This window comes from Cynocephalus volans, chromosome 3 (assembly GCF_027409185.1).
Source record: "Cynocephalus volans isolate mCynVol1 chromosome 3, mCynVol1.pri, whole genome shotgun sequence".
NCBI lineage: Eukaryota > Metazoa > Chordata > Mammalia > Dermoptera > Cynocephalidae > Cynocephalus > Cynocephalus volans.
The window spans coordinates 155982810-155996837 of record NC_084462.1 but is presented as its reverse complement, the minus strand read 5'-3'; the positions used below and the strand labels follow the sequence as shown (position 1 = coordinate 155996837).

Genomic DNA, 14028 nt, shown 5'->3' with positions numbered 1-14028 from the left:
CCCACCCCCACCGCTCCAGCTCGGGAGCCCAGGGCACTTCTGGTGGCCATCACTGGACTGGATGCAGACATGGGCACAGGGATCATGGCTGAGGCCCTCAGCCGTCCCCCAACCGTGGCTTGGGAGCCTGGGGGCCTTCTAGTACTTCTAAGTTTTATAGGTGTTCTTTGGTAATATTAGACCTTTACTGGTTAATATTAGAACTTTGTCTCTGATCTGTGGGTTTTTTGTCTTTTCTTTCAGTTCTGTGTTAGATTATTTGCTGTTCCCACCACTTAAACTCTGCCCTAGAACTAATTGGTTGTCCTTTGCTTACTTCTAAAATGAGGGAACTTCCTGTGGGGACCAGCACTTGAGCCTTGTGGTTGAGCTAAATTGTTGCTGATTCTTTGGGGAAGGCTTATTATGCAGCTTGGGTTTTAATTGTTGACCTTATAAGCACTTCTGGGTGTTGTGAGGTCCAGTACATCTGGGTTATTTGGAAACTTCGGTCTGGGCCTGAGTCTTTTCAGCAAACTGTACCCCTGCAGTCCTGTATTCCTGACCAGTCTCCACTAAGTGGGCCTGTGCTGATTGGAGAGCAGATCAGCTGTCCATGCTGTGTCCCAGTGTTCCCCTCATTGGCCCATCTCCCCGACTCCCCGCACTCCAAACACTTCCCAGGGGCAAGCCGTGCACTGGTCCCTTGCAATGACTCACTGGCCTCTGAGTGGCTCATTTTTTCAGTTGTCTGTGGCCCCTTGCTCATATGTGGGTCCACAGGAACCCTGTTAGTGGTCTCGCTGGCCTGGGGGCCACCAAGGCCCTCTTCTCCCCAGCATCCTCTAAGCAACTTCATGTGAAGGACACAGCAGCAGCTTTTGCCAGCTCTTGCTGTGTGCTCACCAGGGCAAACCTTGAAGTGTCTGGGGCTTGAAATGGTCAGAGCAGTCCTTTCTTTCTCTCATCATGGGCTCTCTTGCCTTCTTGAATTCCATAGGTCTCTCCTCCTCTTCCCCTGAGCCCCAGCTTGACATTCATTGCTTTTTAATAGTTGTAAATTGGTTGATTGTGGGAGAGTAACGCTGAGTACCATCTATTCTGCCATCTTGATCCACTTATCCAAGGAAGTGGTATTCTTTATCTTTCTTAAATTTTCTAGTCTGTATTTCATCCTATTATACTATTTTTGCCTTACTACCCTTTTTCCTCCCCTACCAGTTCTTTGTTTTTATATCCTCCAAATATTCAAACATTTACTGTACTCTTTTTTGAGTCTTTCCTCTAGATACATTTAGTCCATACCTAATTCCGTAATCTTTGCTGTTTGGTCAGTATCTTTATTTTGTTGTTTCATTCAATTCATCTTTTCTGGTTCTTCTCCGGTGTTTTGGTGCCTAGAATTATTTGTAATACTCCAGATACAGTACCACAACCTTCCATTTATGTTCTATGCATATTTAGGCAGTATCATCACCCTTTGGGTGATTTTAAGCATATTTAAAATTTTTATCTGGTTTATTTCCCAACAATATAATCATTTTTAATCACTTAGTGAAATATTCTGATTGATAATTTTTAATTGAAATTTTTACTGAGATAGTTGTAGATTTACATGCAATACTTTGAACTTTGTACTTTGATGAAAAAACGTAAAAGTTTTGCATAAGCAAAAGCACAGGCATAGGAAGTTGTGGAAAATACAGAGTACTATTTGGCTAGATTAGTGGTTCTAGACCTGAGGCTTTCAGTGAAAAATCCCTGAAGCTTTAAACAAATACCGATGCCTGAGCACTACCCTAGTATTTTGGCTATAGTTGATTTAGGCAGAATGACAATCCTGGGCTAGAACAAGGGGTATATGTAAAGGGAAGGAAGGCCAAAAAGATAGTCAGGGAATCGTGAATGCCAGCCAAGGAATTTGTGCTTTATTCAAGAGATAGTACAGTAGTATTGGACATTTGTGAGAGGGCAGTTCAGGTGATGAGGGCACTCTACCTAAGGAAGAGTTAACTTAGCAATACAGGTACTAGTGTCAGGGTTAAATTAGTATAGTGAAGTGGATCAGGACTGTAGTAGTGAGACCGATTAGGAGGTGCTACCACTATACAGTTGGGAAGTAAAGCTGTGCAGAACTAAGGTGGTGAGACTAGAAAGGAAGAGGTGAGTATAAAATGTACTGTATAGGTAGAATCTGTAGAACTTGAATATTGACGAAAAGAAGAGCGATGAGTCAGAGATGATTGAGGTTTTAAGCTCAGTTGATGGGCAAAATGGGGGAGGGTTATTGCCAGTCACAGAAAGAAGGGAGTCAGAAAGAAAAGCTGGTTTGAGAGAAAGATAATTAGCTGAGATTTGGAGATGTTGAGTTTGGGGAGTCAGTGGGCATCCTAGATAGAGATGTCCATCAGGTACTTAAACATGTGTATTAGATGTCCACGAGGCTCTCTGTTCTAGCCTGGACCATTTGTCAGAAACAGAAAGCAAATGACCCCAAACTGCCCTCCCTCTTGAATTTAATGAATTGTCTAATGCCAGGCCTATATAATGGTTTGAGTTATATTGAGATAGGATACATGTGGTTTATAAGAGAATTAAATCTGTGAAATGTAGTAAAGTGACACCATTGAAATATAGGAACCTATTATTTTTGCTTATGTATCTTTTCTTTTCTTTTGGTAGAGAGATGGAAGAAAAAGTCACTCTGCTTAATGCACCTACAAAGAGACCAAGGTAATGCTCAAGAGACTCTTGCAAATTAATATATCCTAAATTACCACCAAGGTAATTTTGGGGGGTTTATTTGTTTTTGTTTTTGTTTTTGTTTTTGAAGTCTATTCATTATTTGAACCCAGTAGCCTTTGGCATCCTTTCAGAAGCCAACATCTGCTTAAGTGTCAGAGTCATTTCTGAGAAGAAGAAAGCTAGAATTTCACCCTCATGCTAAAGTGGCCATCATTACCACGATGAATGTTGAAAAGTGTAGGTGTTATGGATCAGGCTGGAACCTGATCTGGCTAAGCTGTGATGAAGCCCTGAAGCAGGAATTGCAAAGCTATGCTATGATAGAGGGTTGAAATAAGTTGTCAAGAAAGAACATACTTTCTCATACCATAACTGGCAGTTTTTTTCAGGGAACAGACTGGAAGCGTTTTTCTTTGATGTTGTTTTTATGTTAAATGTGCCTTTGTTCTGGGGGTTGCTGGTAGGTCAAGTACTGTGAATGAAGCACCCATTGCTGTGGTAACATCACGAACCAGTGAAGTCTATGTATGGGGTGGTGGAAAATCCACCCCCCAGAAACTGGATGTCATCAAGAGTGGCTGCAGTGCCCGGCAGGTTTGCGCAGGAAATACTCACTTTGCTGTGGTCACAGTGGAGAAGGAACTGTACACCTGGGTGGTAAGTGAACAGTGTTATAAGCCTAATTGTTTGCTGGGCCAAGGATGTCTATGCATTTAGTTAGTTGAACATGTGCTGCAGAGTGGCAGATTGGGTGATGGAATGTAAGCTCTTATAAGAGCAAGGATTCTGTCTCTTTAATTCACTGATGTATCTTCACTGCCTGGTATATTTTAGATCATATATAAATGTTTTTGAATGACTTAATGAGAGAGGGAGAGCAAATTAAAAGAGCTCTAGGTTTGGACTCAGGAAACTAGACTTTTCCATTTATGGCTGGATGATTTCAGACAAGTCACTTAATTACTCTTTTTCTATTACCATGAAGTTCAGAGGAACTAGTATCTGTGAAATAGCTGTGTAAACAAATGAAGCACTATACCATGTCAGGAAACCTCCGAGACCTCCACCAGTGATTGAAGATGGCTAGGTATATCTTGTGTAGAATTGCCCTTTGTTGCCCTCTGGATTCCTCCCTGTCTCTCACCTTCTTAACAGATTGTGTTTGCTGTCTATTTCCTTATCTCCCACTCTCTCCTCATTCATCCATAATGCAACTTCCATCCCTGCCACTCAATTGAAACTGCTCTAGACAAAATGACCTATAAATTAATTGCTAAAATAAAACACATACATTTTGGTCCTTACCTGCGTGATCTCATTTGACATAGCTGACCACTCCGTCCTTGAAGCTTTGTCTTCACCTGGCTTCCATGATAGCATGTTCTTTTGGCTTTCCTCCTATCTCTTTGGCTGTCCTTTCTCAGGCTCATCTCAGGCTGCTTTTCCTTTTTCCAACCTTGTCTTAGGCCCTTGGTTCCTCTCCCCACGGGAGCTTATTTTTTCCAGTGGTTTCAGGTATTGTCTTCATGAGGACAGGGACTGTACTTGTCTTATTCACTGCTTTATCCCCACTGTGTGAGAGGATAACACTCCATGATTGATTGATTGAAAGAAAGAACAAATGATTTAGCTTCTATTATAGAGTGCTGATTTGCTGTTATTTCCTATCTCTTAAAAAACGAGCTGCTGGTGGTCAATCAGAAGTGGAGTGAAATTCGTGCCTTAAAAAACATTTATAGAAGGACTTGTAGTTGAGTCATTGAATGGAAAAAATTGCTTATCTCTATAAAACTGATGAAAGGTCATTGAGGACTATTCTCAGTGTTGTATAGTAGCCTCTTTATATAGCCAGATTCTCTATAATTGCTCCATGTTTCAGGGAAACTGTGACCAAAATTTATAAAACTTATAGTGCAGACTTCCAAGAGGCTGTACTCCTGTAGAAAGCAATCAAACTGGACTCTGTAAAGAATTTTTTCCCATCACCCATTAGTTAAATACATAGTTAACCTTAGACTTGAAAGACAAAGACAGAAATGGGAATTTTCTTTTTTTAAGGCCTGATGGTTATCAAACTGGATACTTTTTAAATCATCTTTACCTGTTGGTAGGGGTTTTATACTACCTACCATTAAAAAGTTTAATCCCATTACCCATTTTTTTCTAATTTCTAAATTTCCAGCTATTTTTTTTCCTACTGTTTTTCTTCTTAAGAAGTTACATTGAAGATTAGCTTTTGGCATGGAAAGTTAAAACTTCACAAGACTTCTTTATTTCACAGAATATGCAAGGGGGTACTAAACTCCATGGCCAGCTCGGCCATGGAGACAAAGCCTCCTATCGACAGCCAAAGCATGTGGAAAAGCTGCAAGGCAAAGCTATCCGTCAGGTGTCATGTGGTGATGATTTCACTGTCTGTGTGACAGGTAAGCCATCAGCAGAAAGCATTTAAGTGCATTTAATGTGGGGCATTGTGCTTGGCGCTGTGCAGTTTTAGTTGGGATTTTTACAACAAAAGACAGTATTCAAAGAACCAAAGACCTTGAGCAAATATACTCATTAATAACATTCCCAATTTGGTATAGTATTAGGGGGTCTTGAACAAGAAGGCGGGTGGACAACAGAAAAGAGGTGGGGTCAGGAGGAATATGTTGCATTTTGAGGAGAAAATAATCTCACCACTTCATCAGGCTATGGATAACACAAAATCAGGATCAAGTGTTAAATTTAATTTTAGTCTTTCATTATTTACCTTGTGATTCTTTGGTACATCTCTTTTTATCTGTAAAATAGAGAGGGCCCTCATAACATGATAATACTACCATTTTTTTAACTATTATACTAATAGAAGTACACATCACCCCATAAATACAGACAACTCTAGATTTGTACAGACCTTCAAGATTTCTCTGATGTAGTGATCTCTTGTGAGATCATTGGCTGGAGTGTTTCTCATTCCAGCCCTGCCCAGCTTTCTGATAGGACAAAATAAGTCAGTCCTTTGATAAGTTCTGTTTTCCTTCCTTTTGCAGATGAAGGTCAGCTCTATGCCTTTGGATCAGATTATTACGGCTGTATGGGAGTGGATAAGGTTGCTGGCCCTGAAGTGCTAGAACCCATGCAGCTGAACTTTTTCCTCAGCAGTCCAGTGGAGCAGGTTTCCTGTGGAGATAATCATGTGGTGGTTCTGACACGAAACAAGGAAGTCTATTCTTGGGGCTGTGGTGAATATGGTACGTGTAGCCATGTCTCTGTCCAGTTCTTCCCAGTTGCACAACCTGACTTCAGGCTTGTATGCATCTAAACACATCATGCAGCCTCTATTTGAGAAGTGTTAATTCAGTAAAAGAGAATCTTATAGAACATCTTCATCAGGAAGGAGGCCCTCATTATAAAGATTTTCTTTCTTATGTGTGTTTCAGGACGACTGGGTTTAGATTCAGAAGAGGATTATTATACACCACAGAAGGTAAAGTCAGAAACATCTTCCTAAAGCCTAAGTCACAAAGACTCCAATCCTTTTCTCCTGCCTCCTCAAGGTGTTTATTTCTGAAATATTTCCTATCTGGGAGACTGTCAATCTAGGATTCCTGATTTAGCACTACATGGTCTTGTCATCTAACTAAGTCTTAAAAAGTTGAGAAAGTGGATTGTATTAGTCTGTTTTTGTTGCTTATAACAAAATATCTGAGACTGGGTGATTTATAAAGAAAAATGAAATTTATTGTTTACAGTTTCTGAGGCTGGGAAGTCCAAAGTCCATCTGGTGGTGGCAACAGTGAACCAGAGGTCTCACATTGCAAGATAAAATATATCTAAGTACTCTCGGCACTGCTGGAGTTGGCACTGGGAGAAGGAAAAACACAGTCACCTCTCTCTCACACCCACCCTGGGGCACAGGCTTAGCCGCTGGAAGTTTGACTATAATTGACTATACCATTTTGTTATTTGTTTGTTTTGTTTTGGCGGCTGGCCACTTCAGGGATCAAGCCCTGGACCATGATGTTATCAACACCATGCTGATACCAACTGAGCTAATCGGCCAGTTCTTGACTATACCATTTACTGTTACCAGTTTTTATTTACATTTTTAAAATTACATGTTTATGAGGACCATCCTCAAAGAATTCACAGCTGTTCCTCTTCTGAGAAGGCTATAGTGGAAACTGTGAGGCTTAAGGTTTCAAGTTTCACACACATCCATTGTGGCCCCATCTGTCACCCGACCATTCTCCAGGTCTAATTAGCTGTAGAAGGATGTGAGCATTTGAAAGTCCTAGTTGCTACCTCAGTACTCTGTCACCTCTCTTATAAAATGACCAGATTAGACTGCTACCGGACTACTGAGTTTCTTCTGTAACTGTCAGGAGCCTTCCACCTCAGAGGACAAAATTGGCAGTAGATCGATGCGTCTCCTTTCCTAACTTTCTCTGAGAAGTCTCCCTAAGTAGGACCTATTGCTAAAACAAACTGACAGAGGCTGTCTCTTTAGTCCACTTGGAACTGCTACCTTTCCTTTATATTATAAAACTTAAGCTCCTTGTTGAAAATAGTAGCCTCTAAACTCCTGGGCAAATCTAAAGAGAATAGAGCAACCCATACTTCCCTGTGTCATTCTGTTAAATGTAGCATGTCACTTTGGAGAAAATTTGAGGGTTTTTTTCCTAATACGAGTTATGTATTTGGGATTTTATTTTCTGATTCATTTTTTTCTTGCAGGTGGATGTTCCCAAGGCCTTGATTATTGTGGCAGTTCAGTGTGGCTGTGATGGGACATTTCTGCTAACCCAGTCAGGCAAAGTGCTGGCCTGTGGACTCAATGAGTTCAACAAACTGGGTCTGAATCAGTGCATGTCTGGAATCATCAACCATGAAGTGAGTGCCCCCTTTGGTGCACTAAACACATTGTAAGAACTTTTCTAGGTTGAAATTTCTTTGGGATGCTATTATTGGCTAGTGACCAAAGAATTTGTCTTAAGAATAAAGGGATGATCTCACAGACACTGATCAGGAAAAGAAGCCAGTCACAAAGAGTACATGCTATATGATTCCAATTACATGAAGATCAAGAATAGGCAAAATTAACTTATGATGGCATAAGTCAAAATAGTGGTTACCCCTGGGAGGAGGGGTATGGGTATTAACAAGAGGTGGGAGGGATTCTAGGGTGATGGGAATGGTGTGTACCTTGATCTGAGTGGTTGTCTTACAAATATGTGTATCAAGCTATGTAATATTTTGCATTATGTTAGTTATGCCACAATAAGTAAATTGATTACAAAGAATAAAATGATGGAATTCAGGTTCTACCTTATCATTGAAATAGGAACAAGAAAATTAACATTATGAAAAGAAACATATTTCCAAGCATCACCGCCCTGGAAAGTATTTTAGATTTATTGCTCCCCATTTACTGATCCAGTAGAGGCTTATTAAATACAATTACCATTCTTCCCCTTTAAGGCTATCATGAAATTCACCACTGAGAGCAAGTCTCAGTTTCTTCTTTGTGTTAGTATAATGAGTTTTTGTTATTTTCTAAAGAATCACATTAAGAGATAGAAGTTTCCTGACTCAAAGGAAAAGGTAAGAGTTAATTTCAAAGCAATCTCTGAAGTAGTGATTCTCAGTTAGGAGAGTACGAATTCAGGGCAAGGCTGGAGAGAGTGTCTTTATAGTTTGAAAAGGCATATTCAGAATTACCATTATTTGATTTGTGTTTTGTTATAACATTGGCTTTGTTGGAAATTTTAAACTTACATGAGACGGTATTTTTCATACTAATTCAAAGGTAACATGAGTTTTAACAAGTTCAGAAACACTACACTATAGATGAAATTAGGTCACAGTAAACTGATTGCTTTATGGACTGGATAGAGTCCTCAGGATTTCAACTCTTTGCCCTGCCCTTGCTAGATATGCAGAATGTATAACCAAGACAAATGTCAGTGATTCTATCCTTATATAGATACCTCGTGGGATGGAGAGTTCATGTTTCACATACCCTAATTCAGGATCTAAAACTTTTGTTGTCAGAAAGTCCTGCCTCATATACCAAATTCTCTGATTGCATATTGAGCTTATTTCTTCTTGTATTCTATTGGAGATGGAAAGCTACCTGGCACCCTCTACTCAGTAACAAGATTTGCTTGAAAGGCCTTCTGGTCACCATGAGCGTTTTCCATTCTCAGCCTGATTATCCCTCAATTTTTTAGCTCATTAGTCTTTGCTTTGTGTTTTACCTTGTTTCAGGCATACCATGAAGTTCCCTACACAACCTCCTTTACTTTGGCCAAACAGTTGTCCTTTTATAAGATCCGTACTATTGCCCCAGGCAAGACTCACACAGCTGCCATAGATGGTGAGTTGATTTACAGCTGTTTCACGTGCCGTAGTAATGCAGCCTCTGTTATTCTACCAAATATTAGCTTTTCTTAACAACATACATCCTTCTCATTTCCCCCTAGCATCCAGTATTATCTCATTAAGAAATTAGGCATTCAAGTACACATTTTTGTTAATAATCATTATAATGCATGATAAATACATCCCTTAATTAGAATGTGACACCTATAATATCAGACATCTATTGTCTCTAATTAGCACCTTCTTCAAGTATTATAAGTTAGGTAGTACCTGTTTTACACGTTAAAAATTCAGTATTGAAGATAAAATAACAATATTGAGTCAGTTCCTGGATCTAATTGGTCATAGTCCCTAGATACCTTAGCTAGCATAGGTCCAGGATTATGTGGCCAGCTTTATATTTGTATATCCTCACAACCAGAAGCTAGTCCATGGAACTCTGCATTGACTTTGTCTTCCTTCTGTTGCATGACCTGTTTGTGCCTGGTTATCTATTTTTGCTTCTCAGAACGAGGCCGACTGCTGACCTTTGGCTGCAACAAGTGTGGGCAGCTGGGCGTTGGGAATTATAAGAAGCGTTTGGGAATCAACCTGTTGGGGGGACCCCTAGGTGGGAAGCAAGTGATCAGGGTCTCCTGTGGTGATGAGTTTACCATTGCTGCCACTGATGGTGAGTATGTACATATAATTTCAAGCTTGTTGGACAGATGGCTATGTTTTAATTCTTGGTTGGGAAAGAGGTGGACTGGTTATTTGTATAGCTGAACTATGCATTTACTTTTTATTTGTATTAAATTTGTGGCCAGTTATTATGCATATTGAGCTTCATTAATTTTTTATGTGTCCAACATAGTGATTTTTTTCTTAAAAAGGTCAGATTTCTTGATATTGACTAGTTAATATTCCAATTTCCTCCTTTTTAAATTTCAACTTTTTTGGCAAAGTGTTTCAAGAATTATTAAGTACTTCTATATTATCTTGCCCAGCACCTTGTTGGTTTCAATAATCGTTACTGGGTGGCTAGGAAGAACAGCAGCATCATTTAAGCTTGCTCCTTGGCCAGTGATGGCCTTAGGGACTGCTAAGGCTTGAAGGGCTATTTTCCTCTATGCTGTGGCTCTCAGATTTCTGAGCTGGTCTAATTGATTTTTCTTCTCTCTCTTCTCTTATAGCTCTTTCTTCTCTGTAGTACCTCTTGGCTCCTATAACTGCTTCTCTTCTTTACTGCCACTTTTGCTATCCTTCATTCCTTTCCCTCTTTCTTCTGCTATTTTTTTTTTTCTCCTTTATCTCTTTTCTTCCTGTATTGTCTTCTGAACTTTTTGATTTTTGTAGCCACTTTTTTCTTGTGACTGGGGAGCAACAGATTGCATTTTATCTTTTACTTTTCAATTTTTTTGTTGGTGGTGTTCATGCTCTTAGATATCCTTGTTTTCTTTTGGTCTGTGCCTGTTGTGTACACAAGGGGTCCCAAAGATCATGTCAACTAAGTGATCCATTACTGAATTAAATGAACCAGCTTTCAGAGCAGTACATTAATGTTCCCACTTTGTCCCAAAACAAGAGACTTGAAGGAGCAAACTGTATAGGTCAAACTTAGATAAACAGAAATAGTAGCTAGAAGGACAGTCAGGATGTCACTGATAAACGTAGTGCGGCAAGTTCAGTAGCACTTTCAGAGAGGTAGCCTCAGAGAGGTAATGTTTCTTGAATAGATCTGTATACTTCATGAGTTAAACCTCAGAGTGAGGAGTTTAGAATTGGATTCAGTGGATGGGCATATTACCCCTTAATAAATGTTACTGTACTCCTCTGACCTGTACTTGGTAGCCTCATTCATGTCTAGGTCCTCTTTGAGGCTCTGGGAGTACAGAAGTGAGTCTCAGAAAGCCTTTGTCCTCAAGGAGCTCACAGTCTATCTAGGGTAGGGGAGGGGCTAGTACAGGCAAGTCTATCAGGTGCTGTAGTAGCAGCATCCAATTCCTCTGAGTCCTGCAGTGCCCCAGGGCTCGATCCTCTCTTCAAAATGAGGTCATTCCCTTAAATCCCCCCATATACCGACAGCTTTATATCATCACCCCTGACCTTTAGACTCATTTTTTCAACAGCCCCTTGACTTGGATGTCTAAAGATAGGGTGGCTATATAGCCCAGTTATCCTGGGCCAGTCCTGATTCATGCCTGTTGTCCTGGCTTAATCATTAATAGCACCTTTTCATTTTTTAAAAAATGGCCTGATTTGGATAAGAAGTAATAGGCATCTCAGATAAACTTAGTATATTCAAAGTCGAACTTCTCATTTTCTGCCCAGACCTGTTCTTTCTGCAGCCTTGCCATCTCAGTAAATGGCAGATCCATCCCCTCCACACATCTCACCCATCAGCAAGTCCTATTGAGTATCTTCAGAATATATCCAACCTCTTCTCACCATCTGTACTACTACAGCGGGTCTCCTTGCTTCCACCCTTGCTCCCCTGCAGTCAGTTCTCCTTATGATAGCCTGAGAGGTTCTTTTAAAATACCTACTGCTCAGAACCTTCAGTAGTTTCCTATATCAATCAGTAAAAACCAAAGTCATCATCACAGTGGCCTGCATGGCCCTCCATGACCAGGAACCCAGTCACCTCCTGACCTCTTCTACTACCATTGTCCCTCCCTTACTTTGCTCCAGCTGCAGGGGCCTCCTTGTTCCCTGTTCATGCTACTGATGTTACCTACTCAGAATCTTGCACTTGCTGTTCCCTCTACCTGGAAATTCTCTCCCTCACTTCAATCAGATCTCTGCTCAAGTGTCAGAAAGTACTTCTCAACTACCCTATCTAAAATAATGATACCCCACCCCACTATTTATTTCTACTTATTTTTCTTTACCATTTATCTTCCTTCATAGCACTGATCACTACCTGCAATATTAGATATTTATTTATGTTTTATGAATCTTTCCCTACTAGAATGTCAGTTCCACAAGGGCAGGGACTTTGTTTTGTTCCCTGCTCTATCACCTCGAGCAGTGCTTTTCATGAAGTAGATGCCCAATAAATGTTTGAATGAATAACCAGTAAAAAGTTGTTGAATGAGTAAATGGCAGTACATAGGAGTAGTGGTCATTTTTACCTGGGTGGGATTAGGGAAAGTTTAGGCTTTACATAGGGGAATAAACAGCTTTCCCTTGTTTAGTGCATAGTGGGAAGACTTTCTAACTCTAGGGCATAAAAGTGAGGAACCCAAAGAGTTGGGAAGACTATTCTGTTAAATGATCTGCTGTTTAACTTTTTTTCTAGATAATCACATTTTTGCCTGGGGCAATGGTGGTAATGGCCGCCTGGCAATGACCCCCACAGAGAGACCACATGGCTCTGATATCTGTACTTCATGGCCTCGGCCTATCTTTGGGTCTCTGCATCACGTCCCGGACCTATCTTGCCGTGGCTGGCATACCATTCTCATTGTTGGTAAGGGTTTCATATGTATGAGATTGGGATGGCTTTGACAGAGGATAGATGCACACCTAAGTCACTGATGGTCACATTCTTGGAAATAGAAATGTCCTAAAGAGGAGGCTACTTCTGTACGTCTTGTAATGGTCATGGGTGCCAAAAATTGTCATTTCCTGAGCCTTGCTATCTGCTGTCTCTTGACTATTTTTTAATATAACTTTGGGCTCTGCACCTACCCAATAGAATTTGTTATTTCTAGTAGTCCACTAATTAATATGTTGTCTGTGTTCATGCTTTCATGAGAAACATTCAGTATATCTTTAAAAAGAAACTTTAAATCATAAGTGTTTTCTGCATAAAGATTACTTGGTTATGATCTAAATTATAAAGGCCTATGTAAAGCTTTACAAGTCCATTCTTTTAGATCAGTGGTTCTCAACCTTGGCTACACATTAGAATCCCTGGGGAGCTTTTAAAAATCCCATTGTCCAGACCCTACCCCTGACCAATTAAATTAGAATCTCTTTAGTGGGACCTAGGCATTGTTACTTACTAAAGCTTCCCAGCTAGTTCCAGTGAACAGCCATGGTGAAGAATTGCTACTTTAGATAGGGTGTATAGTTAGAGTAGCTGGTGGTGCTTGAATTATATTTATTTCTAAAACAGTAAGTAAATAATTGTAAAATTATTTGGAGTCAGGGATAGCAAATATCCTAGTCTTCACTCACTGTTCTTGCTTATATCTTTATATAGTGCTTACCTACTTAATATTTTTCCTCAGAGAAAGTACTGAATTCTAAGACCATACGTTCCAATAGCAGTGGTTTATCCATCGGAACTGGTAAGTAGCGTTGTCTCACATACCAGTGGTTTTCTGAAGTGAGGTCTTTGGGTTAGATTCCATGCAGTCTTCAAAACTCAAAGGAAAATAGAAAATTTCTTTGGGAAATGAGGAATACAGTGATTAAGGGGAGGAATCATATTTTGGTGGGTTTCACAATAAGTTATGACTTTTACATTGTGGTCAGTGGGAGAGTACATAGTCTTTGCCTCCAGCACATATGGAAGTAATTAAGTGGCTTGCCCAACACTGTAATGTGACTTACGTATTATTTCTTTCTTTACTATCCTAGGGGTTATGGGTCCTTTCTGCCTTTTACTTCCATGATGTTCCCAGGGATATTCCAGTCTATAGAAATAGTCCTTCAAGGGCCGGCCCGTAGCTCACTCGGGAGAGTGCGGTGCTGATAACACCAAGGCCACATGTTCGGATCCCCATATAGGGATGGCTGGTTTGCTCACTGGCTGAGCGTGGTGCTGACAACACCAAGTGAAGGGTTAAGATCCCCTTACCGGTCATCTTTTTAAAAAAAAAAAAAAAAGAAAAAGAAATAGTCCTTCAAAACAGACCCTCAGATATAAAAGTCAGATAAACTTTCAGTGTGGTTAGGAGAATCATCCCAAAGCTCTCTGATAGTTTTCGTTTGACTGCTTTCTTCATG

General features: G+C 40.2%; 1 protein-coding gene across 6 annotated transcripts in view; it reads left to right on the top strand.

The window, feature by feature from the left end:
- The window catches only part of NEK9 (NIMA related kinase 9), a 35086-nt gene that overhangs the window by 12322 nt on the left and 8736 nt on the right, over nt 1-14028 (top strand). For all 6 annotated transcript variants that reach the window (XM_063089212.1, XM_063089211.1, XM_063089210.1 and 3 more), the window contains exons 9-18: nt 2662-2712; nt 3189-3381; nt 5006-5150; nt 5757-5957; nt 6147-6193; nt 7444-7599; nt 8977-9085; nt 9599-9760; nt 12371-12541; nt 13308-13367. In XM_063089212.1, the coding sequence (XP_062945282.1) occupies nt 2662-2712; nt 3189-3381; nt 5006-5150; nt 5757-5957; nt 6147-6193; nt 7444-7599; nt 8977-9085; nt 9599-9760; nt 12371-12541; nt 13308-13367 (1295 nt within the window). The remainder of the gene's footprint in view (nt 1-2661; nt 2713-3188; nt 3382-5005; nt 5151-5756; nt 5958-6146; nt 6194-7443; nt 7600-8976; nt 9086-9598; nt 9761-12370; nt 12542-13307; nt 13368-14028) is intronic.